At 33.7% G+C, this 26735-nt stretch overlaps 5 protein-coding genes, 1 long non-coding RNA gene and 2 pseudogenes across 12 annotated transcripts in view; 5 read left to right on the forward strand and 3 right to left on the reverse strand.

Moving 5' to 3' along the window:
- Nucleotides 1–3948, forward strand: part of LOC104709589 — a 5171-nt pseudogene extending 1223 nt beyond the window's left edge.
- LOC104709590 lies at nt 4625–6915 on the forward strand (annotated as a pseudogene).
- On the forward strand, nt 10026–12856 carry LOC104709591 (immune-associated nucleotide-binding protein 8-like). The gene is made up of 7 exons (XM_010426175.1): nt 10026–10037; nt 10147–10321; nt 10482–10667; nt 11130–11215; nt 11279–11443; nt 12660–12749; nt 12845–12856. Exons 1-7 carry the CDS (start codon nt 10026–10028, stop codon nt 12854–12856), a joined length of 726 nt encoding a protein of 241 aa, XP_010424477.1.
- On the forward strand, nt 13786–15444 carry LOC104707281 (immune-associated nucleotide-binding protein 8-like). 3 transcript variants are annotated; one of them, XM_010423600.1, is made up of 6 exons: nt 13786–13872; nt 13969–14215; nt 14301–14569; nt 14651–14818; nt 14910–15047; nt 15134–15444. In XM_010423600.1, the coding sequence occupies exons 2-6, from the start codon at nt 13990–13992 to the stop codon at nt 15341–15343; spliced, it is 1011 nt and encodes a 336-aa protein (XP_010421902.1). In that variant the 5' UTR covers nt 13786–13872; nt 13969–13989; the 3' UTR covers nt 15344–15444. The 3 variants fall into 3 exon arrangements, with proteins under 3 accessions (XP_010421902.1, XP_010421903.1, XP_010421901.1); XM_010423601.2 differs by having other exon boundaries at nt 13804–13872; nt 13948–14215; XM_010423599.2 differs by having other exon boundaries at nt 13851–13872; nt 13955–14215.
- Nucleotides 15403–19424, reverse strand: LOC104707280 (agamous-like MADS-box protein AGL11). Of its 2 annotated transcripts, none has more exons than XM_019228498.1 (8): nt 19309–19424; nt 18015–18197; nt 16503–16584; nt 16354–16415; nt 16166–16265; nt 16028–16069; nt 15899–15940; nt 15403–15820 (listed from the first exon to the last, which is right to left on the reverse strand). In XM_019228498.1, exons 1-8 carry the CDS (start codon nt 19410–19412, stop codon nt 15635–15637), a joined length of 801 nt encoding a protein of 266 aa, XP_019084043.1. In that variant the 5' UTR covers nt 19413–19424; the 3' UTR covers nt 15403–15634. The 2 variants fall into 2 exon arrangements, with proteins under 2 accessions (XP_019084043.1, XP_010421899.1); XM_010423597.2 differs by lacking the exon at nt 19309–19424 and adding an exon at nt 18900–18993.
- Nucleotides 22740–23859, reverse strand: LOC104707283. Its single transcript, XR_754608.2, has 2 exons — nt 23632–23859; nt 22740–23500 (listed from the first exon to the last, which is right to left on the reverse strand). It is a non-coding gene; the product is annotated as an uncharacterized LOC104707283 (long non-coding RNA).
- Nucleotides 24162–26123, forward strand: LOC104707284. Of its 3 annotated transcripts, none has more exons than XM_019228499.1 (6): nt 24162–24449; nt 24541–24617; nt 24924–25074; nt 25168–25272; nt 25551–25760; nt 25850–25939. In XM_019228499.1, exons 1-6 carry the CDS (start codon nt 24339–24341, stop codon nt 25874–25876), a joined length of 681 nt encoding a protein of 226 aa, XP_019084044.1. In that variant the 5' UTR covers nt 24162–24338; the 3' UTR covers nt 25877–25939. The 3 variants fall into 3 exon arrangements, with proteins under 3 accessions (XP_019084044.1, XP_010421904.1, XP_010421905.1); XM_010423602.2 differs by having other exon boundaries at nt 24164–24449; nt 25840–26123; XM_010423603.2 differs by having other exon boundaries at nt 24164–24443; nt 25840–26123.
- LOC104707285 (methyltransferase-like protein 1) overlaps nt 26154–26735 on the reverse strand; it is a 4681-nt gene continuing 4099 nt past the window's right edge. Inside the window, exon 7 of one of the 2 annotated variants that reach the window (XM_010423606.2) lies at nt 26154–26729. In XM_010423606.2, the coding sequence (XP_010421908.1) occupies nt 26324–26729 (406 nt within the window). In that variant the 3' untranslated portion in view covers nt 26154–26323. The remainder of the gene's footprint in view (nt 26730–26735) is intronic. The other variant, XM_010423607.2, reaches the window with a different exon arrangement.

The raw sequence follows: 26735 nt of genomic DNA on the forward strand, positions 1-26735 counted from the left end.
TTTTTTTTTTTTTTTTTTGCTTTACTTTTACGTAAGAGCGGTCTTGATATTCTAGTCACATCTTATAATTCCCAAATTGCTTGCAGGAGATTCTCAAGGAATGTGGTGACCGTAAGGTGTTGTTTGACAATCGGCGTGATGTCCCTAAAAGAAAGAAGAAAAGCAAGTCCAAGATCTTCTCAAACTAGTCGAAGGGATCTCAAAGAGGAACAGTAGGGAATCATATATGGCTGACTTAGGGCTGGGCATAATACCCGTACCCGAATACCCGACCCGAAAACACCGGTTTGGGTTAGGTACGTGTATGTCTTAAAAACTCTATTGGGTTCTATTCTCTTCAACCTGTGGGTTTGGGTTCGGTTCCAGGTAATACCCGATACCCAAACACGTACCCGGCAAACCCGAGAAAAACAAAACACTTCATTTTAGGATTTTAGAGATTTCATCAGTTTGTTTAGCTTTTGCGATTTTGTCGATGATTCAAAGATACTTCGATGATTTTGTCACGCTCCTACTTCTGAAAATAAAGGGAGGAGAAAAGAGCAAGTTAGTGATGATGCAGAAGGCACTAATTCTGCTAAGAAGGCGAAGACAAGATCGTGGGGTTTGGGACCACTTCACCAAGCTGAAAACAAAACTAGGGAAATGCAAATGCCATTACTGTGGGAAAAAACTTGGGATGTGCTTCTAGCAATGGCACTTCTACTTTGAAGAAACATCTAGAATTGTTCTGCAAATCATACAAGGCATGGCAAAATGCTAATAATTCTTCTCAAATTGTTTTCACTCCTGATGGTGCTGGTGGTAGTCTTAAAGTGAGTAAGATTTCAGAAGCAATAATTAGAGAAGCTACTAATGAGATGTTGATACTTGCAGAGTTACCCTTATCTTTCATAGAGTCCTTAGCTTGGAAACATTTCTGTTCCAAGGCTCAACTGTATAAACCTCTTTCTAGGAGAACAGCATCAAGAGATATTATAGAGCTTTATGTTAGTAAGAAAGCAGCTATGAAGAAGATTCTTGGGCAGAACAGGCAGAGGTTGTCACTGACTACAGACATATGGGTTTCAACCACTACTGTGGCCAGTCATATGGTAATAACTGCTCATTTTGTTGATGCTATGTGGAAGTTAAAGAAGATGGTCATAGGATTCAAGAGTGTTGATGATCATAAGGGTGAGACAATCTGTAAGGTTCTTCTTGAGTTTCTAGCTGAGTGAGATATAAAGAGAGTGTTCTGCATCACAGTGGATAATGCTACAACAAATAGTTCTGCTATGACTAAATTTAAGAAAGCAATAAAGCAGATTGGAGATGATGCATTGATATTGAAAGGTGAATATATGCATTTAAGGTGTGCTACTCACATACTGAATTTAATTGGTAGAGAAGGTTTGCAAGAAGTAGACGACAGTGTGGCTGCTATTCGCAATGGAATTGAATATGTGAGAGCTACAACAAACAGATTGAAATCATTTGATTTGCGTCTTGAGACAGTGAAAATTAAAAGGGGAAGTGTACCTTTGGATGTGAGAACGAGATGGAACTCGACATATCTCATGTTAGATCAAGCGATGAAGTTTAAACTGGCATTTGAGAGGATGGAGGCTGAAGATAAAGTGTATCACGATTACTTTTTGGAAAAGGTGGATGGAAGGAAAAGGATTGGACCACCTACGCCAAGTGATTGAGATGAAGTTGAAAGGTTGGTTTCTACTCTTGTCATATTTTATAAATCCACATTGGTTCTTTCAACTTCAAATTCGGTTGCCTCTCTTACTAAGAACCTCAGTGAAATAACCTTGAGTACAGATTCTGAAGACGGTTTGAAAAAGAAAGCATTATCTATGTTAAATAAGTTGGGAAAGTATTGGGATCCATTTGGAGAACAGGTTGAAATGAATAGGCTTGTGATAGTAGCAAGTGTTTTTGACCCTAGAAAGAAAACAAAATTTGCTGAGCTCTGTTTTGATGCATTGTATGGGAAAGGCAGTGTGGAGTCTACTCATCTTTTAGATGATTTGAATAGTATCTTAAAGGATTTGTATGATGAGTATAATAGAAACAGCTTATTAAACAAAACTGGTAGTGTGTCATCTTCTAAGTCACAAGGATTACCTTCTCAGTCGCAGTTCCAAGAGCAAGTTGCACCTGACTTTCGTCAAAAAGCAGGTATTGTTGATATGGAAAACTTATATGATGATATTGTGATGGAAACAGGAAGTCACAGTGCCTCTAATGAGTTGGAAATATACTTGAAAGATAAAGTGGAGAAACCAAGTATTCTTAAAGGTGCAGAATACGATTTGCTATCTTGGTGGAAGGTCATAGTGAGAAGTACCCTGTTCTATCACTAATAGCTAAGGATATACTTGCAATGCAAGTGTCCTTAGTAGCCTCAGAATCTGCTTTTAGCACTAGTGGTAGAATTTTAGATCCTTATAGGAGCTGTTTAACACACCAGATGGTTGAAGTGTTGATCTGCACAGAGCAATGGCTAAAAGCTGAAATTCATATCAATGAAAGAGGAGTCTCTACAGTACAACATTTGCTTTCGGAAGCTGAGTATGATGATGAACTTATGAGAGGTAAGTTTAATTTTTTATGAACTTATGATTTTACAAGTTTGAATCTTATTTTGACTGTAAAACGGTTGTTCTTTATTACTTTTACTTCTTAATCTTACAGTTTTCATTTTTTTATACAGAATATGAACCTGAATTCAAACATTTGGATAGCTAATCTTGAGAATGAGTCACAAAAGATGATCTTTATAATAGTTAGAAAGGTAAGTTTAAGTTTATAGTCTTTGCATTCGTCATTATTCACATTCTTGTAATCTTGTTATTGACATTCGTTTCATTTTGTTTCAGGAAATATCAAATCAAAGACATCATTCATGTTTCACTTCTAGACAACCTGCAGTTTCTATGTTTTACTTGACTTCTAGGTTTCATTTTCACGTCAGACTTGTATTTTCATTTTGAGTAACTTGAGTTTTTGTTGGATTTGTGTAATACTATTTTGGATTGGTTATCACAGTTTTTAATCTCTTTTAGTCTTTGGATGATAAATTTGGAGTTATATTGTATGTTTTGTTAGGTTTTTTATGGTAAACCGCAGGTTTTTTCTTGTATAACTTCAGGTTGGATTTGGTTTTTCGGGTCAGATTTTGAGTGGTTTCGGGTATCCATTACCCAAACTGAATGAAACCCATTTTTCTGGGTTTTTAAAATTATAACCCAAACCGACCCGAATCCGGTAGTACCCAAACCGAACCGAACCCAAACATTGAAAAATACCCAATGGGCTCTATTTTCCATTACCCAAATACCCGAACCCGAATGGGTAATACTCGAACCCGACTAGATTACCCATATGCCCAGCCCTAAGCTGACTTATCACTTGAACTAAGGGTTTAAAAATATTTGACTCTTTTCTTTTTAATAATATATGTTTCACATTTCTTTATATGTAAAATTTGATACCCTTTCGCATGGGCAGGAGAATGAGGCCACGTTCCAGCAAAACAAGAAGAAGATTGAAGCAATGAAGAAAGGTTTATTTTCTAAACAAGAGACATCTTTATTGAAGGAGTTAGAGAACTCATACAAAAAAATGCTCAAGGAAACCGAAGAGAAGGCAATACATTTATCGGTTATCGTCTCTCTGGTTCCCCTAGTATGTGATGTTTAGATTAGATCTTTATATGTTGATAATGTTGTGTCTGGTCAGGTCTCTAATCAGTTAAAGGAATCTTTGAGGGAAGTGAAGGAGCAACTATCAAAGGCAGAAGCCAGAAGAGAAGAAGCCAAGAATAAGATGAACGAAAACCAAAAACTATCGGCTGATGAGATTAAGCAGTTGAGAGAAGATCTCAAGAATGTCACGAACGAGAGAGATAACTTACGTGCCCAAATTGAGGGGAAAAAGTGCACGATTCTTTGATTAGTATCTTCCCATCCTCAACCTGATACTATTTTGTATAAGCTCTGAATTTAATTTGAATTGCTTCAAGGTTATTACGAAGAGAGTTAAAGAAACAGATGTTGTTTTGTATGACACCAAACTATAGGAGAGTGAATTGCACAAGACAAGGGCATTAAGAAATAAGAATGTTTATTTATGGTAAAGTCTTTATTTCATATATGCACCAACCTACGGAACATTTTATGTATTGTATGAATTTTTCTAATTTTTTTTTTGTGCAATTTTTTTTCACTAATTGCATTGTATGAATTTTATGTATCGTATAAAACCCTTCGTTGGCTTTATTCATATACTCCTATCAGTGGAGAATTGGTTTAAGAACTTCAAATTGAAAGAAGCTTTTAATGGTTTATTGGAAATATAACGTCCCCATATGACTTCTCGAGACCAAAAAAAAAAACACTCATTGCGACTAAAGACATCATCAGCAATTCGTTAGTTGAGGAGCAATAAGACTTTTGATATTCCTTTCTGTGTTTTTTTTTGTCATAAATATTTTTCTTGAAAGCCGAACTCAATGTTCTTGAGAAACGAGAAAGTCTAAAGATCTCGTCTTTTTTTCTTTGTTTCTATATAAAACCAAACCCTACATATCTACAGTTTACTTATTCAGAAGAAACTATACAATTTTCAAATGGGTGGAGGACTAATAGCAGATGATTTCTTAACTGATCCTACAGGTATGTCTTTGTTTCTTTTCACTCTTTGCATCTGTTTCTCTCACTCAGTCGTATGTAATAAGAAGAGAACATTGATGGGATCCATATTGCAATTAGTATTAGTCTAATAAACCAGAGTACACATATATTTTTTTCCTTCCTTTTTTTTTTTTTTGTGAGAAGCATGTATGTAAGTCTATTAAAATATCCTCAAATGAGGAAATAATCTGTTTTCTTTTCATATTAAAAAAATTCTCTAGCTCTTTGTTTGATGATATGTATAGATCTGGATTTGACTGACTTGCTACTGGTCTCGGAGGATGGTTCTGTTTCGGAGGTTACTTGTGATTTAGGTTCACAGCAGAAACCTACAGGTAAGTTTCTGTATCTTTAAACTCTTTGACTCTGTTTTTTCTCTCATCAAAACATAATATGGATCTGTGTCTTGCAAGAGTCGTACTGTAGAATTGGTTCCGTAAAAAGAAATTGACTCTATGCATTTCTGAAAAGAAAAAAAAAGAGTACTATCTTATCTTTTTGCTTCTCCCTTTTGCAGAACAGAGAAGTATGAAACGTACATATAACTACTTTAGATATGTAGTTAAAGTTCATTATCATAATATATACAAGTACAATATTTTTTCTTACTTTTGGACGTCGGTTTGACAGAGTTGCCAAAGGTCTCAGAGCCCTTGCCTGAGGATGGTTCTGTTTTGGAGGATACTTGTGAGTTACGTTTTGAGCAGAAACCTGAAAGAACCCTACTTTTTGTAGGACGTTCTGGTAACGGGAAAAGTGCGACAGGGAATAGCATTCTCGGAAGTCGAGCCTTCAAGTCGAAAGACCGTGCATCAGGGGTAACTACAGCATGTGACGCTACCCAATGGCCAGATCGTCAATGTTATTGACACTCCAGGTAAAGTGTGCGAGTCTGAAAACTACCAAGCAAATGAGTCTTCTACGATATTAAGTATTAACAATCTTAAACCTGTTGCAGGTCTCTTTAGTCTATCTCCATCAACCGAGTTTACATGCAGAGAGATTTTGAGGTGCTTCTCTCTTTCCAAAGAAGGGATTGATGCAGTGCTTCTTGTATTTTTCCTTGAGGAACCGGCTCACTGAAGAGGAGAAATCTGCGCTTTTCGCATTGAAGATCCTTTTTGGAGGCAAAATTGTTAACTACATGATCGTTGTTTTTACAAATGAAGATTCCCTTGAGGATGATGGTGACACATTTGATGATTATTTGAAAGACTGTCCTGATTTAAAGGTTTGTGTATCTTTCACTTTAGATCTCGAAACTTCAGGCAGAACATTTTCACTCTATCTTGTGTTTCTTATTGAGTTTTCTTGTATGTTGTAGGAAATTATTGAGGCCTGCAATGACCGCAAGGTGTTGTTTAGGAACAGGTCTAATGCCCCTGAGAGTCAGAAAGCTAAGCAAGTTGAGGAGCTTCTAAACTATGTTAAAGAAATTGCAAGGTTGAATGGAGAACCATTTATGTCTGATTTATCACATGAGTTGAGGGTGAGGAATAAAAAAAGTGAATGTTTTTTAAGTACACATCCCTAGTTGATGTCTTTTGATTTTTGCTTATTTATTATTACATCTGCTTCTCAGGAAAATGAAACTGCCTTCAAGATAAAGCAGAGGAAGATTTCAGAAATGAGGGGCTGGTACACAGAACAAGAGATGTTTCTAAAGATGAAAGATATGGAGAGGTCTTTTGAAAATCAGCAGCTCAGGCAAATGATGGAGAGGGTACTGTGTTATGTAGTTTTTATATTCTTCATTGATATTTTGATTGAGTCATGCATGTCATAACATTAAATTTAATTAGTGTCCCTCTTCACAGCTCAAATGTGAAGAAATTAATATTTTTGTTAAATGTATTCCAAACTTGATAATTTCCTATGTAACATTCCTCTGATTTACTTTCTTAGGTGGAGTCACAGCTGAGAGAGACAACAGAGAGGCTAGAGCAGCAGCTGAACCAAGAGCAAGCTGCAAGACTTGAATTGGAGAAAAGGGCGATGGAAGCAGAGAAATTGTCAAGTGATGTGGTAAAGAAGCTGGACGAAGAGCAAGCTGCGAGAGTTGACCTGGAGAAAAGAGCAAATGAAGTTGAGAAAAATTCAACTGGTGTAATTGAGAAGCTGAGGGAAGATCTAAGGAGAGCTGAAGAAATGGCCAAGGAGCTCAATGAAAAGGCTAAACAGTGCATCATTCTTTGATTGATACTGTGATCAAAAAGACTAAATTTGATGCTTGATGAATGGAGGGATTGGTTTCTTGTTATCTTATCATTGACGGATATATATTTTCCCTAAGTTGGGTTGGTTTTTTCTGCTTTCTCACTTATTATAATCCTTTGTTTTTGTACCCTTAAAGAATTATGCTAAGAACATTTACAGGGCCCTGTGACTTCTCCATACAGAAAACACATATTGGGAATAAACACCAATATCAATAATTCCTCAACTGAGAGTAAGTAAACTTTTGATATTTTTTTCTTCTTTTTAGTCTATTTTAAGACAAAACTGAAGGTTCAGATGTGAGTTCTTGAGAAACCAGAAAGTTTTAAAAAGTTGGACAATTCTTGGGTTCACTCCTAATGTGAACCCTTTTGTTCACTTCTCCTTATTTTAGCCAATAAGAATCTGACATCTCATAATATATTTAAGAACCTATTTATTAACCTCTTTATAAAATAAAGAAACAAAATATGTATATATTATTATAAAATTTAAAACTTAAACCGCTTATTTATAAACCCAAACCGATATATAATTTCATTCTAATTGTAAAATATAAACCCTAACCATCTCATTTGTAAACCCAAACTGACATATAATTTCATTCTAATTGTAAAATCTAAACCCTAACCATCTTATTTGTAAATCCAAACCGACATATAATTTCGTTCTAATTGTAAAATCTAAACCATAACCATCTCATTTGTAAACCCAAACCGACATATAATTTTGTTTTAATTGTAAAATCTAAACCCTAACCACTTCATTTGTAAACTCAAACCGACATATAATTTCGTTTTAATTGTAAAATCTAAACTCTAACCACTTCATTTGTAAACCCAAACCGACATATAATTTTGTTTGAATTGTAAAATCTAAACCCTAATCACCTTATTTGTAAACCCAAACCGATATATCATTTCATTCTAATTGTAAAATCTAAACCAAGCCAATATATAACTTTCCTTAAAAAAAATTATACAGTATTTGTTTCCTTAATATGTATTGCTTTTTAATTTAATTTTGATTTATTTTTTTAAACAAGATAATGTATAGAAGTGAACAAGAAGATTCTCATTGGTTGATAAGGAAGAAGTGAACAAGAAGGTTCACCCTAGGAGTGAACCTAAGTATTTTTCTAAAAAGTTTTATTTTCTTTTCGTTCTATATATATATATTAATGTATATATACAAATATACAACCCATTAACCTATCTGTTAGAATTACTTTTTTTTGGTAAAATGTTAGAATTACTTGTTTAACAGAAAGAAACAATACGGTAACATTATGTTTGTTTTTTGTCCTTTTTGCAATAACATTAGAAATTTAGAGTTATTTGTTTTTCCTTTTTACATTAGGGTTATGATGTCAATTAAAAAGATATCATCTTATAACGAAATGTTGAACATATTTGGTTATAAAAAATACATAATATTTTATAATGAAATGATTGTGACAAATTAAAAATATGTATTAATAATATCTTACATTGAATGAAAAATATATTTGTTATAAAAATAGATAAAATCATAATTCTGAAGTCCACTCTATAGCTTATTCTAGATAAGCAAAAGTATAGATATATAAGCAAAATATAAGAATTCTACCCCAAAAAAAAGAGCAAAACACAAGAAAAAGAAAAAATTTTGTTATTTCATATACCGAAATCTTCCCCTAAAATTTTGTTATTTCATGCATGGAATATTGGAAATTAGAATGAGCTGTGATGATTTTGACCAAAAAAAAAAGAAGGAACGAACTATTTGTTTAGAGTTATTCAACATTAGAAATTTAGAGTTATTTGTGTTTCCTTTTTACATTAAGGTCATGATGATGTATCATGGCCTAAAGGGCCTTTGATTCTATGAGAAAAATCATATTCAGATGGAACTGAAAGCCGTGTCAATGGACGTTGTCAGCCTATCCTTATACGTACAAGTTCGATCAAGGTTTGTTCCTGGAGAATACAACTACAAAGCGTCAATATTTTTTTACAGCCCACTCTATAGCTTATTCACGATGTTGAAAGGCCCAATGTACTCGATGACACCGCAAAGCAACTCCCGCTTGCCACGGTCTACTCCAATTAACATGGAATAGTCCATGACATTGAGATCCTTCAATCTATTCGTTCAATTAATTTTTTGACCAAAAAAATCAAAACCAACTAGGATATACCTAAAAAAATATAACTTTAAAAATTAAATTATACCAAAGAAAACGGAAAATGTGATTTTTTATCTGAGTTTTCAAATAAAAAAAAAAAATTAGAAATTGTGTTTTTTGTAACATTTTCCTTGTTTCCAAAAGTTTTCGTGTATGAAACGGACTTTGATAAAAAAAAGTTTCCATGCAACCTAGAAAATTAGTAGCACATTATTTACCAAAGAAAAAAAGAAACCTAACATTGTGTTTTCTGATGTTAAGAAAAAACTAATATTGTTTTCGTTTTTAGCATTATGTTCCTTTTTACATTAGGATTATGAAAACTAATATTGTTTTTCTATTTGCATTATGTTCCTTTAGGGCTATAATGTATCCAGGGCCGGCTCAGTGAAATTTATGGCCCAATACAAAACAATTACTTTTTAATGGATTTTATAGATAAAAAAATAAAACTGAAACTAAATCTTAAAATTTTAGAAAATGAGGCTTATTTTGCAATAAAAAAAGTAGATAAATTTAAAACTTGAGACCAAATCTATAACTTTCATAAAATTGAAGCCTATTTTTGCAGTAAAAATATTTTTTGAAACCTATTTTTGTTACTAAAAATCTCAAAAAATATGGAGGCTCAACACCCATGTGTCATAAGAATGGGTGAAGGGCCGGGCCTGAATGTATCATGCATGGCCCATATATCTACACAGGGTCTTTGATGCTAATGAGAAAATTCATATTCCAACAACAGCTCCTGTCACGAGATCGCAATCTAAGCGCAGACTCTTATCACTAAACAATTTTCAAATGGGTGGAGGTGGAGAGACTAGTATCAGATGATGTTCCTTCATGTTTGTTTCTTCAATCTCATTGTAGGCGCAAGAAGAGAATATGATTACACTCTAAATATCTACTCTTAGCTCTTTTTTTATTTATATTTATCTAAAGATTCGAATTACATGGAGTTGCTTGTGATTTATATTTATCTTTTTTTATTTATATTTATCTATAGTGGCGACAGAATCTTCTTTAGAGTATTGTTCTCTTTCAGAGGTTACTTGTGACTCACGTTTAGAATAGAGACCTGCAAGAACCGTGATTTTGGTAGCGCGTTCAGGTAATGGGAAAAGCGCTACAGGGAATAGCATTCTTGGAAGACAAGCCTTCAAGTCGAAAGGTCGTGCATCAGGGGTGACTACAATCTGTGAGCTACAGAGTTCGACGCTACCTAATGGCCAGATCCTTAATGTTATTGGTAATGTGTTTATGTACATGTGTGTTTGAATCTGAAAACCATCAAGCCTTGTGCATATTAATATATATATATATATATATATATATATATATATATATATATATATATATATNATATATATATATATATATATATTTGTGCATCTTGTTTGGTTTTGCAGGTCTGTTTAGCCTCTCTCCATCAACCGAGTTTACGTGCAGAGAGATTTTACGGTGCTTATCTCTGACCAAAGAAGGGATTGATGCAGTACTATTGGTGTTTTCCTTGAGGAACAAGCTAACAGAAGAGGAGAAATCTGTGCTTTTAGCATTAAAAATCCTATTCGGAAGCAAAGTTTTAGACTATGATAGAGAGAGGAAGCTTAATTAACGGACGAGAACGCTAAATCTCCAGGAGAACTCAGATTCTCGAACGGATCTTGCTTAAAACGTCGTAACTTGACGAAGAAGCAATAAGGATAGGGCCGAGATCGGGAACAATATCGACCTGGTTTTGCAAGTTCTCCTTGCAGGGCTTGAACACAAGCTCTTAGGGTTGAGAGTCCTCCTCTCTAGGCTTTAGGCAAAACTCTCTTAAAACTTTTTTATTCAATAATTGATTATTACATACATGTGAGGGTTTGATCCCTTTTATAACACCCTTTATGATAAACTCAAATCTAAGACTAAGGAAAGATATAAACATTAAATATTCTAATCCTAATTCTTTCTAAAATAAATAATTAACAATTAAAATAAGCTAACAAATTTAATGGATCCAAATCGGTAAACACTCACGTAAAGCCCATTATATACTGCATTAGACTACATGATCGTTGTTTTCACAAATGAAGATGCCCTTGAAGATAACGGTGATACGTTTGAGGAATATGTGAATGACTGTCCTGATATCAAGGTTAGTGTGGTCTTGCTATTGGTACTTAAACCTCGTTGAGTGTTGAATTGTTTATGGTTATAGGAAATTCTCGAGGCCTGCAATGACCGCAAGGTGTTGTTTGAAAACACGGTGAAAGCCTCTGACATTCAGAGAGCTAAGCAAGTTCAAGAGCTCCTAAACTACGTTGAAGAAATCGCAAGGACGAATGAGAAACCGTATATGGACGATTTATCTCACGAGATAAGAGTGAGTGAGTGAAATGATATATCATGGTTTTTAGGTGTTTTTAGCCATAATATAAGTCTTATTTATAAAGTATTTTTGGTGTTTCTAGAGTCTTTTTAAGTCTTTATAGGATTTAGCATGGATGGGAGCATAATGAAGCTAAATAGGAGGATTTGGAGTATTATCAAGCATTGAGGCTAAGCTGTGAAGTTGGGAGACAAGTTCAGAGATATGCGTCGGTCGATGCAAGTTATAGTGTCGATCGATGCATCATCCAACAGAAGAATCGGAAGTTTTCTCAGAGGTTTTGAAGATTTACAAAGTTGCTCCAAAGCTTTCCATATTTGCATCATTAGTCCTAAGTTATTTTCTGCAACCTTTTTGAGAGCTTTTGGGAGAGAGATCTGAACTCCTTCGAGAGAAGAATTCTTAAACTCCCTTTCTACACTTTTAATATCTATTGCATATTATTCAGAATTATGATTTGTTCTTCATTAAATATGTCTGAGTAGTTTGCTTGTTAGGTTCAGAGTTTTTTATAGGTTTTTTATGATTTATTAGATCTATTATTTTTAGGATTCATTATCTTTTGTGATCTTCATCTTAGGTTGTTTTTCATATTAATTCTTGATTGATCACCTAGAATTAATACCTAGGAAAATAAATTGATATGAGAGTATAATTGATTTTCCTGATAAAGCAAAATTATTTCCTGCAAAGAGATTTGATTTAATAATTTTGTGAACAATCTAAACTTGTTTTTAAACCTGATTTTTAACTTTGAATTTTACAAAGAGATTTGGATTTTCTGGTTTTAAATTTAGATAATATTTGCAGTGAGAACTGATTTATTTTACAGAAGAGTTTAGAGTTCTAGATCTGATCTGAATTGCTTGAATCCTATTGATTTATTGATTTTAATATTTTGTAATTTCCTGAGAAATTCTCTGGGCCTAGCTCTTTGATCCTTTGAATTTACAATAATTTTAATTCTGTTTTTGCATTGTTTTTAATTTAATATTTTGATTTAGCATAATTAAAAGATTAATAAGTCTATTGTGTGATCTAGAGTCTCTGTGGATTCGACCCCTAGAGTATTACAACTGCAAGGCTGTTAGTACCATTAGGTTATTACAATTTGAGCATATCATGAAACAATGAACTTTTGTTTGATACACATCCCCTCTTTTGATGTCTTATATGATTGCTTATCTTGGTTGTTACATCTGCCTCTTAGGAGAATGAGACTGTTTTTCAAGAAAAGCAGAGGCAGATTTTGGAAATGAAGATGAACCAACAAGACATGTCTCGGATGTTAAAAGATACGGTGAAATCTTATGAAAATCAGCAGATCAGTCACATGATGGAGAGGGTAATTAATCTGTTTTGGAGTTTTCTATATATTGTTTTGTTACTTATCAGAATGAGTCATGAATTTCACAAAAACATTAACTAACTATATAGTATCCCTCTTATTGCTTGTTCGTCAGTTCGTCAGTTAAAGAAAAATTCAAGTGATGCAGTTGATAAGCTCAGGATGGATCTCGAGAGGGCGGAAAAAATGACCATGCAGCTTAAACGAAATTCCAAAAAGTGCACCATTCTGTGATTGATATTGTGATCAATAGAACCAAATTTTATGCTGACTGAATTGTGCTTTTCTTACGTTGAGAGATAATTTTTTTTCTAAGTTGTGTTAGTTTTTTCATGTTTCTTCTTCTACCCTTTATATGGTCTTAATTTTTCTTACTGATTCTGCCAATAAAAGAACTTAGTCTCTCTCTGTTCAATTATTTTTTTTTTTTTACCTTTTTAAGTTCTTTAGAGTGACAATAGAGTCTTGTTGCTTTATAATATCTTTTTGGGTCAGATCATGTATTTGTTTCTTTCAACTCTATGATTCTCTATCCCTCAATCAGATGCGTAGGAAAAATGCAAGTGAAGTTGAAATCTTGTTTACTCTAGAACTAGTTTTAGATGCTTACATGCACCTTATGTGTCTTGCCTTTCGTAATTGAATGTCGAATAAGTTGAGGACTAAAAAACCATATTGCTTGTTGAGTACTCTTGTTTATTTTGTTAAAGTAACCTTGTTCTGCATGTTATCTCTGTTTCAGGAATGTTGAAATCAAAAACCTCTAAGATTCTTGTTTAGCTTTGTCGGATCACTTCAATGGAAAGGTTTATATTGGTCAATCATAGTGGCAGCCGCAGCTTCAATGTTCTTTCTTCAGGCAAAGTAAAAGCATAAAAGATTGTTATCTTTTTTCTTAAAATTCCTTGCTTGTCAAAGTCAGACTCCTTTTGGTTTTTACTATAAAGATCTTCTCACCGTTTATTCTTTTCTTCCTTCATTTGACTAATGAATATTCTGTTTTGCCTCTATATATTACAAAACTATTTCGTTGTTTTCTCATTTGGGATAACAATTCGTTTTGAGCTTTTCTCAGGTATGTTCTTGATTCTTTTTTTACCTTCTTGATTCTGTTTTACCTTTCTTTTTTCATTTCAAGAACCATCACTAGCCATTAGATATCCTTTTTTAGAGGGTTGTTATATTGGAAACAATGGCGTTTGATTCGTCGGTACTTAATGTGGAGAATGAGTGGAAACCTGAAAGAACTCTAGTCCTACTCGGTCGAACAGGGAATGGTAAAAGCGCAACGGGAAACAGCATCTTAGGTAAAACTATGTTTCAGTCGAAGGCAAGAGGAAAATTCATTACCAAAGAGTGTAAGTTACATAAATCCGAGCTACCAAATGGCCTGACCATCAATGTTATCGATACTCCTGGTGAGTTTTGTAACGCTTTCTATATCAAATTCCACATATTTCTTAAAACATATACACATTGAGATGAATTTAATGGTGCTTTCAGGTCTCTTTAGTGCTTCCTCGACGACAGATTTTACCATCAGAGAAATCGTTAGATGTTTACTTTTAGCTAAAAGCGGTATCGATGCAGTGCTTCTTGTTTTCTCGGTAAGGAACCGGTTAACAGAAGAGGAACAGTCGACGCTTCGCACATTAAAGATCCTTTTCGGAAGTCAAATCGTTGATTATATAATCGTTGTTTTCACCAATGAGGATGCACTTGAAGATGGAGAAACTCTAGATGACTATTTGGAGGATTGCCCTGAGTTTCAGGTAGGTTTATTATGGTTCACCAAGAGCGGTCAATGTTGTAAGAACTATCAGCATCTCTTACATGATGACATCTCTGTATAGGAAATTCTCAAAGAATGTGATGACCGTAAGGTGTTGTTTGACAATAGGCGTAATGCTTCTGTGAGGAAGAAAGAGAAGCAAGTCCAAGATCTTCTCAACCTCGTCGAACAAATCTCAAAGAAGAACCATGGAGAATCTTATATGGCTGACTTATCACTTGAGCTAAGGGTGAAAAAACGATAGATTCTTTTTTACAAAACAAGAATTCACAATTTGTATTGTGTTATCTGAGTTTTATGTTTCATCTACCTTGTTATAGGAGAACGAGGCGACGATCGAGGAAAAGCAGAAGCAGATTGAAGCAATGAAGGGTTGGTCTTCAAAACAAGAGATATCTCAAATGAAAAAGGAAGTAGAGAAATCACATAACGAAATGCTCGAGGGGATAAAGGAGAAGGTACATTCAGGTTCATTCGTTGGTTTATATGTAATGTTTCTATGAATATATCGTTATTACATGTTGGTTTTTTTGTATTTGCTTAGATCTCTAATCAGCTGAAGGATTCATTGAGGGATGTGAAGGAGCAATTAGCTAAGGCACAAGAAGCAAGAGAGGAAACCGAGAAAAAGATGCATGAAATTCAGAAACTATCTACTGATGAGATCAGGAGGCTTAGAGAACAACTTAACAAAGCTGAGAGAGAGACAGCTTCTTTACGCACCGAACTCAACAACAAGTGCACTGTTCTTTAATCATATCTTAATGTTCTGTTCTTTAAAATCATATATATATGCTCTGTTGTATGATCATATGAATCACTAAATAAGATACCATAATGGAACATTAAAAACCAGAGTATGGTCTTAACCATCACACAACACAATTTCCAAATGATTCTTGAAGGATCAATACCTTCATTGTACTTTGAATTATTATAAACCAAAACATATTTTATGTAGAGATAGAAACTGAGTAGAGGATCCTCAGAATGATCGCTTTTATAAATTGCGATTGCAGCTCGTTTTTTTTTCACGCCCACGAGATTATCCGAGATGAAGAATTTTCTTGTCGGGATCAGAGTAAGAACCTCCATTTCCAGATCCAGAACCAGCAGTCATAATGCTATGAGCAAAGTAGTTGCGTGAGGCAGCTAACGCCTCGATTGCGTTAATCTCTGAGCCACTGACCATTTGATGATGGTGTTGTTGAAACCTCTCCACTTCTGCTACCTGTTAAGAAACATACTAATTAGTTAGACATGTGACTGATTTGATATGTCTATGGTATTATGTTAACAATGTTCTTACCTTAGTTCGTAAATAGATATTCTCATTATCAAGCTCAATCTCCTGCAGAATTAATATAACCATATATATATATAAAGATTCACAATATAAAATTTACAGCAAAACCCTATTGAGCTGAGCTTTACTTACTCTTTTCTGCATGTTTTCGATTTCAGCTAGAAGCAACTCATGCTGTATCTCGCAAGAAACACAAAGGAGATGTAGAATATGTATATAGACCATTCAGGAAACTGATCACAGAATAAGGTTATGTATAAGAGAGTCTACCTTCTTGGACCTAATCCTGGAGATAGCTTTCTCAAGGCGATTCTCAACCTGTTTAAGTTCCTTGACACTTAAGGAACTCAAAGAGTCTCCCATCAGATTCCTGCAACGTTATTAAAAAATGTGTTACATAAATAGTAATAGACCACACATATGAATATGGCTAGAGAAGCTGGTCATATATATAAAACCTGTTGGAATTTTGAATCGTTTGGATCTGTTGCCTCAGCTTTGCAGATTCTTGTTGATAGTACTGTAATTTTAAACATCATCATCACAGTAAGAACGTATACGATGTTAACTGTTACGTAAGTAGAGAGATTGAGAAAAAAAGTAAAACCGCGGCATTGATTTCTTGGACAGTGCTGGTGTTGGTGCTATCAGAACAAGCTTTCTTGTACCTCTCAATGGTTGATCTTATGCTGTTACAAATAAACATCCAGTTTCATTCGTTATCAAGAGCATAGAGTAAGAGTACTTATACAATTAATCACTGCGGTATATATTCGGATTAATCATAATATGGCCATAATTGTTTTGTCTAAAAACAACGAAATGGAAATTTAAATGCAAATGTTAACGCAGATAACCAATCACACCATATACCCCAAGCTAATCACACCCTAAAATATTTTAAAATAAGATCTCATTAAAAAATTTTTATAGGTTTTGTCAATATTTGCATCTGGATAAGGATCTTAATTGGTTAATTAAATTGATGGATTTAAGCAATGGAAATAAAGTCAGCATATAAACATATATGTTGCCTTTAGCATTGACAAACAAGCAATGTATATGCCCACCAAAAAAAAAAAAAAAACAAGCAATGTGTATGTACTCTCTGTACGTATAATGTAAAAAAAACAAGCAATGTATATGCCCACCAGAATTTCAGATGTATTATTCAACTCTTTTAATTGAAAGACAGAAAGTGCAGTTGTGAGACTGTGTCATGGAAAAAAAAAAAAAAAGAACTAAATATTATGGATATATACAATATAATAGTGGAAGTGACTTCAAATCAAGATTAAAAAGGAAATGGAAGATAGAAGATGAAAAGGCCAAAAAAGGAAAGTAAAGACATGAAGAAATAGATTTGATCTGCTTAAGATGAAAGCGGAAAGAAGAGTACAACATAACATTACATCTCTCGCTGCACAATTGTTTTAAGTTCCAAGAACAACTTTGTCAAAAAGCAAAAAACAATAAAAAGACTGTGTTGACCAACACTGCAACTGCTAGCTACCTAGCATGAGTTTGGTACTTAAATACATGGTACGATCTCTCTTTCTGTTTCTCTATCTCTTTAAGATTTTTCTTTTTTGATAAACTGACTTCTAAAATTTTCTCAAAATTATTAGGTAATATATGAAATAGTATGTATATTTAGTACTTTTGGATTGTTGCATATATATATATATATATATATGTATACGTATATTTCTTGTTTACTTTTGTCAAATATATATATGTATATGTATATGTATATTTCTTGTTTACTTTTGTCAAATATATATATGTATATGTATATGTATATTTCTTGTTTACTTTTGTCAAATATATATATGTATATGTATATTTAGCTAAAAGTATATAACATGCTCTTGAAATAAAAACTTCATATGTACATTATTTGTTATAGGTGATTCTTTGTCTAGATTTGTTTTTTTTTAAGGGTCAACATTTTTATATAGACCAAGAAAAGTCACATGTTTACATTTCAGTATGTTCTATATTTTATCTCAACTATTTAGCATCGATTTTATTCAAACAATCACTAGCTAAATTTGACATATCCCACACTTCATATATATTTCATTAGCATATCTTTAATTAACAAGAAATAGCTTACTTGTTATTGGCATACTCATAGAGTCGGCCACGAGTGGAGAAAACGATGAGGGCAACTTCTGCATCGCAAAGGACTGAAAGCTCATAGGCTTTCTTGAGAAGTCCATTTCTTCTTTTGCAAAACGTCACTTGTCGATTCGTCGAGTTCTCTATCCTCTTTATTTCTATCTTTCCTCTTCCCATCCTTCATTTCAAACAACAAAACAACACTTAGAGTTGCTCAATTTTCAGCATTATTGATAAGACAAATATACCGTTTAACAAACACCCAATTCATAATTGATATATACTACAAGAGGAAATAAAATTATATATACCAGTAAAAAGTGGAGGAGAATAAACAAAACCCTAAAGCTAGAGTTTGAATTAATATACTTAATAGAGATCTACCAAACTCAACTTTTGTTATATATATATAAAAAAGAGAGTAAGGATGTTGTATCCAACTTTCTCGGGAAAATAAATTAAGGATGTTGTTGATTGATCTCTAGGACGGACAAGAATCAAATTGGATCTGATGCTGCTGGAACTAGAGGATTAAGAATATATCCAAATCTTTCACTATGAACCTAACCATACAAGATCAGGATCATATACAATACATGTAATGCTTCTTATAAATAGGTTTCTATATGTAAAATCTATATAATAATTATTAACTTCTCATCATGACTTAAAAAAAAATAGAACCGGGGAGGTAAATCTGACAAATTATTTTGACCCATCCCCTTGTATTGTACGATCTCTCCCTCTCTCTTCCATTAATTTCTAGTATAAGGCTTCATGGGGTCAAATGCAAAAACAACATACGTAATCAATTCTGACTTAGATCTAGAAGATATCATTACAATTTTTTTTGATAAAATTGGAAGATGTAAATACTTACACAGAACTTTTACAAAATTCATTGATCTCTAAACTGATGTATGAAGACATTCTTTAAAATGTATACACAGAAAAATCTAAGAATATTACCAAGAAGAAAAAAACAAGAAAAATATGGAGAGAGAAAACAAATCAAATTGATATAGAAGAAGAAGGCACTGATGCACATGAAACTGAAGTTATATAGTACATAAGGGAAACACACAAGAAAACATTATTACACACAAAGAAGAAAGAGAAAGAGAGGGAGAGAGAGACAAAACCATGCTTAGTTTCGAGAAGAAGGATGAAGAAACACAAACAGATTTGGACGATTTTCAGACCAAAGAACTCCACTTTAGCTGACAAGAAAGGAAAGAGAATCTAGCAGAGATCTACATGGGAGAAACTTAAAAATAAATAAACATAACCTAATTCTTAAACCCTTGTGATCTTTCTTTCTCTCTCTATTTCTTTCATGGGGAAAGAGCATCAAACAGAAGAAAGTATTAAAAAAAAAAGGAAAATATTTCATAATTGTGAAAATTAAGTTTTATGAAGGAAAAAAACCCATGACGAGTTAAGAATTATTATGAGATTGGAATCTGCATATATAGAGAGATATAAATGTAGAGTTTTTGAACGAAGAGATGTGTACAAAGATGGGAACTTGATGAGATCAAGAAGTGTTTTCCTTTATGAGAAGAAGAAGTAAAGACATGACAGACAGACCTGAGAATTGCTTCACCCAACTCAATTAGCTTTCGGAAACTCTCTCTTTCTCTCTCTTTCTCCTTTATAAAGAAAACAAAACAAAAGGAAAAAAAAAAGTTCAAAGAGTTTTTTTTTTTGAGAATCCCAAAAACAAACCCAAATTCTTTTCTCTTCAAAAACCCTAAGCTTCCCACTCAATATGTCTATTTGTAGACGTTTCTTTCTTTGCTCACCTTCCAATGTCCCATAGAGAGAATGTGATTGCTGCGGTTGCCAATGCGATTGTTACATAGTTAAAATAAAAAATAAATAAAATGTGTATGGCAATGAGAACGAAAAAAAGTTATCTTAACCTTTCATTTAAGCTAAAATCTCATATATAAAGTATTATAAACTAAAAATTCCTAAAAATCTGAGGTGTTAATTTTTCATTGTTTCATTTCTAATTTTGAGAGAAATTGAGACTCTAGCTAAGCTACATGCGTCATCATTTCATATTTTGGTCAAGTTCACGGCAGGACCAAGATTTGGGATTTCAGAAGATACGATTTAGGGATGTATCTTTCTAATATTTTCATTACTGGGTATGGCGTAAAAAGGTTTCGTTTCATGGTAGAAAAAAAATGGCAATTAAATTTTTTAATAATTAAAATTCTTGGGGTATCAGTGGTAGCTTATCAGAGTCTGAAAAATTGGAATTAATTTCAATATCATGGTTTTATGAATCCTGATTATAAAGAAAACGCCAGAAACAAGCATACTATTTCACTAAATTATATAAAACGATGACAAATATTGATTGATGACCAAAAGTGTTATAACTTAAAAATAACATTATTTAAGAAAACTATTAAACGATTCAGAGCAATTGTAAATAAAAATAGCTCCTTGCTTACATACGACATTTATTTCTTTAACCATGAAACTTTTTACCATAATATTTTATTATAATCTTTGTCGTTATTTTCAGTTTTGATGATTGTAATAATCTCTAAAATGCTAAAAAAAAAAAGTAAGGAAAAGGTTGAAAGAAAAAAACATTATTCTTATTCTACCATTTCATCCAAATGAGGACAATGTTTCAGACATTATTATTATTATTATTTTTTTTTTTTTGTAACCGGAAGAATCCATGACCGAACCATAAACTAATCCATTAATATTAGAAGTTTTATATTTCTAATTAAAGCGTCGATAGTGACCAACGAAGATTATATAGTCAAAATATGTAACTTTAATCGTAAAATATCTGGATGACAAACCCTATCATATATAAATCCAAAAGAAATTTTTGCACCACTCAAAAATGAGTGTTCAAGAAAACGGTAGGCGGTATGTGGGCCGTGACCCAGCGTCTAGCGCGTAGAACATCTAATTAGGGTTTAAGCGTTTTTAGGTGGTTTAGGCGTTTACAATACAAAACATTATATATATAATTATGTAAAAATATATATTAGAAGAAACAAATAATAATAAATCCTAAACTAAAATTAGTCAAAAATATTTATTTAATTTAGATTAATAATATATGAACATTTATTAATATATATATATGAATATAAAATTTTAAATTTTAAATATATATAGTTAAAAATAAAAAAATATATTAAAATAATATTATATGATTTTAGGCGGTCTAAGCGGTTGTCTAGGCATCTGCTGAACGCCTACGCGGCCACCTAGACCGCTTTTTTGAACCCTGCTCAAAATATATCACAGTGTTCCACCACTCATTGCTTATTAATGTTTATTTTAAACATGTGTGATTTATATTAGTAACCTAACATTTAACTTTACAATTTTTTTAACACATACATAACTTACACGTAAATATACGTACGTATGTTTCATTCTTTCAAGAAAGTGAGAAACATACCAAACAAAAGTTGAAAAGTTGAAAAGTTGAAAAAATCTGTATATGTTTTGTATCTACATTTTGAGATTAATACATATGTATCATGTATATTTTAAAATCATATCGAATTTTTATATTGACACGCAATATTTATGATTTTAAGATTCCTTTGGTGGAAAATTAAAGAGAAAGGTGAATTTGCAGAGCTTAATTTAGGGCTCGAAAGTGACACGCAAATTGTATTTTTGCAGAAGAAAGAGAGATAGGGAAGAGAGAGAAGATGTTGACGTTCTTGGTACATCTCCTCATTTATTTGCCCTAGCTAGCTTCCATCTTCTCTTTTGACTCTTTCTTAAGTAATTTTTTTTTTGCTTTGATTTTTTCCTTCGTTAATCACACGAAACTCTAAAACTCAAAACCCATTTTTATATATTACTAACAAGTTACCAATTTAAGCCACTCAAAATTGTTGTTAAACAAATGTTTTAGAATACGTTGTTTTAGGAAGTCAAATGGCTATTCCACGACAGCCTAAACGTTAATTTAAAAGGTTTTTTTTTTTTGTATAAAAAAGAATAAGCAATCTTTTAGATCTTTTGATAATCAAATGTTAGGGCATATAGATAGATAGATTCTTTAGACCAAAAAAAGAAAAAGATAGATAGATTCAATCCACAAATTTATATGGCCAGGCCTAAAACTTTTTTAATCGTTTAGCAAAAAAGAAAAAAACTACGGACGGCCATCATAACTTATTATTAGCCGATCAACATGGGCTGCTACTCTGTGTTATAACTATAAAATCGGCAGTTAAAAATGATTGTTGTTTAGTATGCCTATGACAAAAAAATAGATTTGAAAATTAATAACTTTAGGATGGGTGAGAAATTTTAGTAAATTAAAAGTTTGATTTGTGCCAAAAGGTTTAGTTATTTTATGAACTCCTAATTAAATTAGATAATATGTTGCCTCAGTAACTTTCCAAGGCATTAATTTGCAGTTGTTTTGGTCAACTTCCACGGCTTCAAATAGTTATAAGACCAAATAAAAGTGATTTTAGTTAAAGTCGAATTTACATCTTTGTTCTTATAAGCGATCATTAAAAAAAAGATTGCTTTTCTTGTATTAAGCTCAGACAACTTGGCAGTATTAATGACGAGTTAGAAAGATGTTGAAGTTGTGCTCGGGACGATTTTGGAAACACGTTTTCATAAAGTTAACACCACCGGTCGGGCCTAAACTTAGAAACCCAATAATACATAGACCAAATACAGTTTCTTTCCAAACAAAAACTAAAAAGAAAATGATTCCTTTTCATATATTTTTATGTATCAGGTTCACAAAATTAAACAGAAAGAAGACATCATGTGTAATCGAGGCATATGAGCTTTCGCTTGTGAATTTTACTGACAGAAAATAAATACAAATTAGTGAGAATAAAAAAAATGGAAAGCAAAAGCGACTAGTGTTGCTACAACCTCCATGTTCACGAGGATTGTTTGTTTTGGAACAAAAACATCAAAGTCACTCTTCTTGTCTATTGCAAACATATATTTCTGTACCAACACTGATCGATGTCCACACTCGCTTTACTGATTTGGTTCCCTGGTCCTGTCCACAAAGCCAGATTAGATTCAAGCCAAGTCCCCAATCCAATCATCTCCTTGCTTATCAGGATATCCGTGGACCGACCATCCTGGATGAGGCAGAATTTGGACCAACTCTTGTGCTTGAGGCTTGAGGGTTACTATATGGATCACATATATCATGCGGTTTCTCTAGATGTTCAGCGTTTTCAGGGCTGCGATATAGATGATCTCACCCGAGGCACTTGTATGATATGGAGGACATTGACACTAAACTATCTCGACGACACCAGCTCGTAGTTGTCGGGTTGATTATCATCTCGATGTATCTAGTTACATCTGTCAAAACATCTCCATCACATGGATTTCCATTGTTCTTCCAACAGATTCGATATCGATCAGGTAAAATTGGTTGTTTCTACCGAGTTTAGCATCAAGCCTTACTTTGAAGTTTGGAGACTCTGGTAGCTAAGCATACAAAATAAATTAAAACCAAACATCTCTTATAATTCAGACTGAAAAAATCAAGAAAGCCTAGAAAGCCAAGTAAGCTTTTTGATATGAAAGATCGATAGAACGCTACTAAATTAATCACAAACCTTTGGTCATCATCATGCCACGGCCATTATAGTAATAACCACCATTAAAACCTTGTGCAGCATTAGCCCGCAGATACAACATAAGCCACATGTACTTTGCCCTGTTAAAATTGGATTGCTTCAGAGTTTTATAAGCCAAGTGACAGAAACTTCTCCTACACGCAACTCAGATTGGCAGAAACACATATTGAAAGTAATATAATCTGAATTGGAAAAAAAGAAGCGCGTGGATATGAAGAAGTGGAATATGCGCGTGGAAGTTGGAGAATCTCGCGCGTGATTTATTGCGGTAAAAAAAAAAAGGTAAGATGTCACAATCTGAAAAATCTGAATGATTGCTTCTTCTTTTTTGCTATTGGAAGCATCTCTCATTACTCCGTATAGAATTTATTATTACACCCCTGTATTATTTATAAATTAAATAGAGACCCAAAAGTTTTAATTTCTTACAAAGCAACCCTTTACTTTTCTCACTCAGAGATATTCCAAAAGGAAACGTCTTTTTCAGAAAACTGAGGACCCTTTGTATCTTTCTACGAGTCTTTGAGCGATTTAAACGATAATTGGGGACCATGTGCTCTGCTTTTCAGGTGAAGACGAAACTTTATAGTAGTAGAAGAAGACAATGTCTTGTAACTTGGTGTGGAACATATGGTCGTTTCTCTCCTCTAAATCTTCCTCATTTCGTCTTATAAACATCTGGGTACATGGCAAGTTTGCACCTTGGGGCTGCTGCTTCGTTGATCAATGAGGTTATGTTCGGCTCCTCGTTGATTGGTTTCAGAAGTAAACGGTTTAGACGAGTTTCAGAGGTTAAGGTTACAAGGAAAGATTCCTTTTTTTTTTTTTTTTGAGTTTTTTGTAGTGAAGTAGTACTCTATTGTTTATGTGGTTGTTTTGTATTTGTAGAGATGGAGGTTTCGAGTTCAACAGATGTCAGAGAAGGAACTGAGGACTAAACACGAACTGTCTCGTTCTGCTAAAAGGTGATGACTTTGTTCTCTCTGTGTGTGTGTAATTGTGGTTAGTGTTTATGAACTTCATCTCTCATTAGAATTGTGTTGTGGAATTTAGAATTAAGCCAGTTATGATAAGAATTGTGTGGTTCTGGTGATTGATTTCTTTATTTAGTGGTGGTTGCTTTGAAAAATGATGATTTCAGCTTCATCAGCAGTTTTCTCTTTAGATAAGTGTGATAGAACCCCTACACTGATTTTGTAATTTAATGAGAACAATCAAAGTTACTTTAGTTTCGGCAATATTTCATAGAATTAGTCTCTCTGATGTTGCAGAAGCGAGTCTTTGAAACGTATTCTGAAGCAATATGGAGTATCAGTTGAAAATTCTGAAGAAACTAAGACAATTAGTAGACTTGATGACATAAATTTTGAAGAGGAGCTTGACGCTGTTGTGCCTTCTTCTATTATAGATGACTCTAAGATGGTATATCACTGAAGTTGTCCTTAAATGGTATCTATCTGAATTGGGGAGATCCTGACTTATATTAGTCTTTGGTTAATTGATGAGTACTGACAGAACACAACTGAGGAGTTACCTGATTTACGTCGGCAAGAGAAATACACTGAGACTGTTAGCACTGCAGAGAATCTTTCAGGACAATACCAACACAAATTGGGACATGTAAGAACAGATCCCTACTAGCCACTGTCCCACTTTCCTAGCCATTAGGAGGACTAAGGATTTTGAGTTTGCTTTCAGATTCATGTTTTTGTTTGTCTTCTTGGATAGTATATTGAGTTTTCTTACTATGTTTGGATCCATGTGTTCAAGCAATGCTTTGGTGGTGTTAGCCTAAACACTTGCATTAGATGTTTGTTTGGATCTTGATGCAACTTAGAATTGTATACAGTATACTCTTAAGTGTTTCTTTTCCCGCCTGTAATCATGTCTCTCTTCAGTTAAACTCAGGTGCTTTGTTCACTTTTCTGCTTCCTGCCGTTCTTGGATTGTGCATTGTATGCATAATTGGGACGCTACACACAATAATCTCCAGAAAAACATCAAAAGGTCATCACCCTGGCTCCAAAGGAACAAGGTGGAGAACTGCATTGAGTGATAGGAACGAGCCACTTGCTTCTGATGAAAATGATTCGTCGCCAGAAGACAGTGTCAGTTACATACTTAAGTTCTGCATAATATTCGTTTACAGATTATGCTTCAGTTGTTAAAGAAGCTAACTGCATGCAGGTCGCTTCAGCGAATCAGGAAGCTACGGATGAAATGAATGAAGCGTGTAGCAGAGTCGAGCTTGAGTACAAGAGATTTCTGTTGGAATGTGGAGTGAGTGAATCTTAGATTCTGGTCTCTTGGAGGTTCCTACAAGTAAATCTTGAGAAACCATGGGTGCTTCTAAAACTCGAAGAACTTTTTGTTTGGTGGTTTGCATATACTGTTATACCAATGAAAACATTTACCAGATATGACTATGTAAATTGTGAATATAAAGGGTTTAATGCGATTTGAATTGGATACATCACTTTGTATGGAGCAAATTGGGAGTATTAGGTGAAAAGCTTATAATGAAATGAATATAAAGTATTGGCTCTACGAAAGTTAAAAAATGAAAAGAATTACAAACAGAGAAACAAAACCGTTAAGTGGCAGAGTTTCTCAATGCAAAAAATCCATTGAATAAACAACAATTTTAGAAACTCTGCAATTTGGGCAGGGCTCAGTTAAAGCCGTACATGTCAAAATTCTTGTCGTCCGGTGGTCTTGAGTTTTTTTCACCTTCAGGCACTCTAAAGCTGTCCATTGGAGGAGGACCTGCAGAGGCTGGTGCCGCTGGTGCCACCCAATGCGAGGTGGTCGGAACAGAGAAGTTAGAACCAGAAGCCTCTTGATGTAAGACAACAACATTAGGATTTGCTTGTGGTGAGTTTCCTGTGGTCCTTCGGTTTGAGGAATTTGCAGAGGCTAGAGACGTTGGATATGATTGTTGTTGCTGATTCTTCATTGGTGATTTGGGCCGCAGCGATTCTATATCAGGAGTAGTCACAACGAGATGTGGTGCGTCTGGAGGCGGATTCCTCCCTCCTCCTCCTTGCCACACTTTACCCTCCTTGTCCGCAAAATTCCTCACA

Source organism: Camelina sativa, chromosome 8 (genome assembly GCF_000633955.1).
Source record: "Camelina sativa cultivar DH55 chromosome 8, Cs, whole genome shotgun sequence".
Classification (NCBI taxonomy): domain Eukaryota; kingdom Viridiplantae; phylum Streptophyta; class Magnoliopsida; order Brassicales; family Brassicaceae; genus Camelina; species Camelina sativa.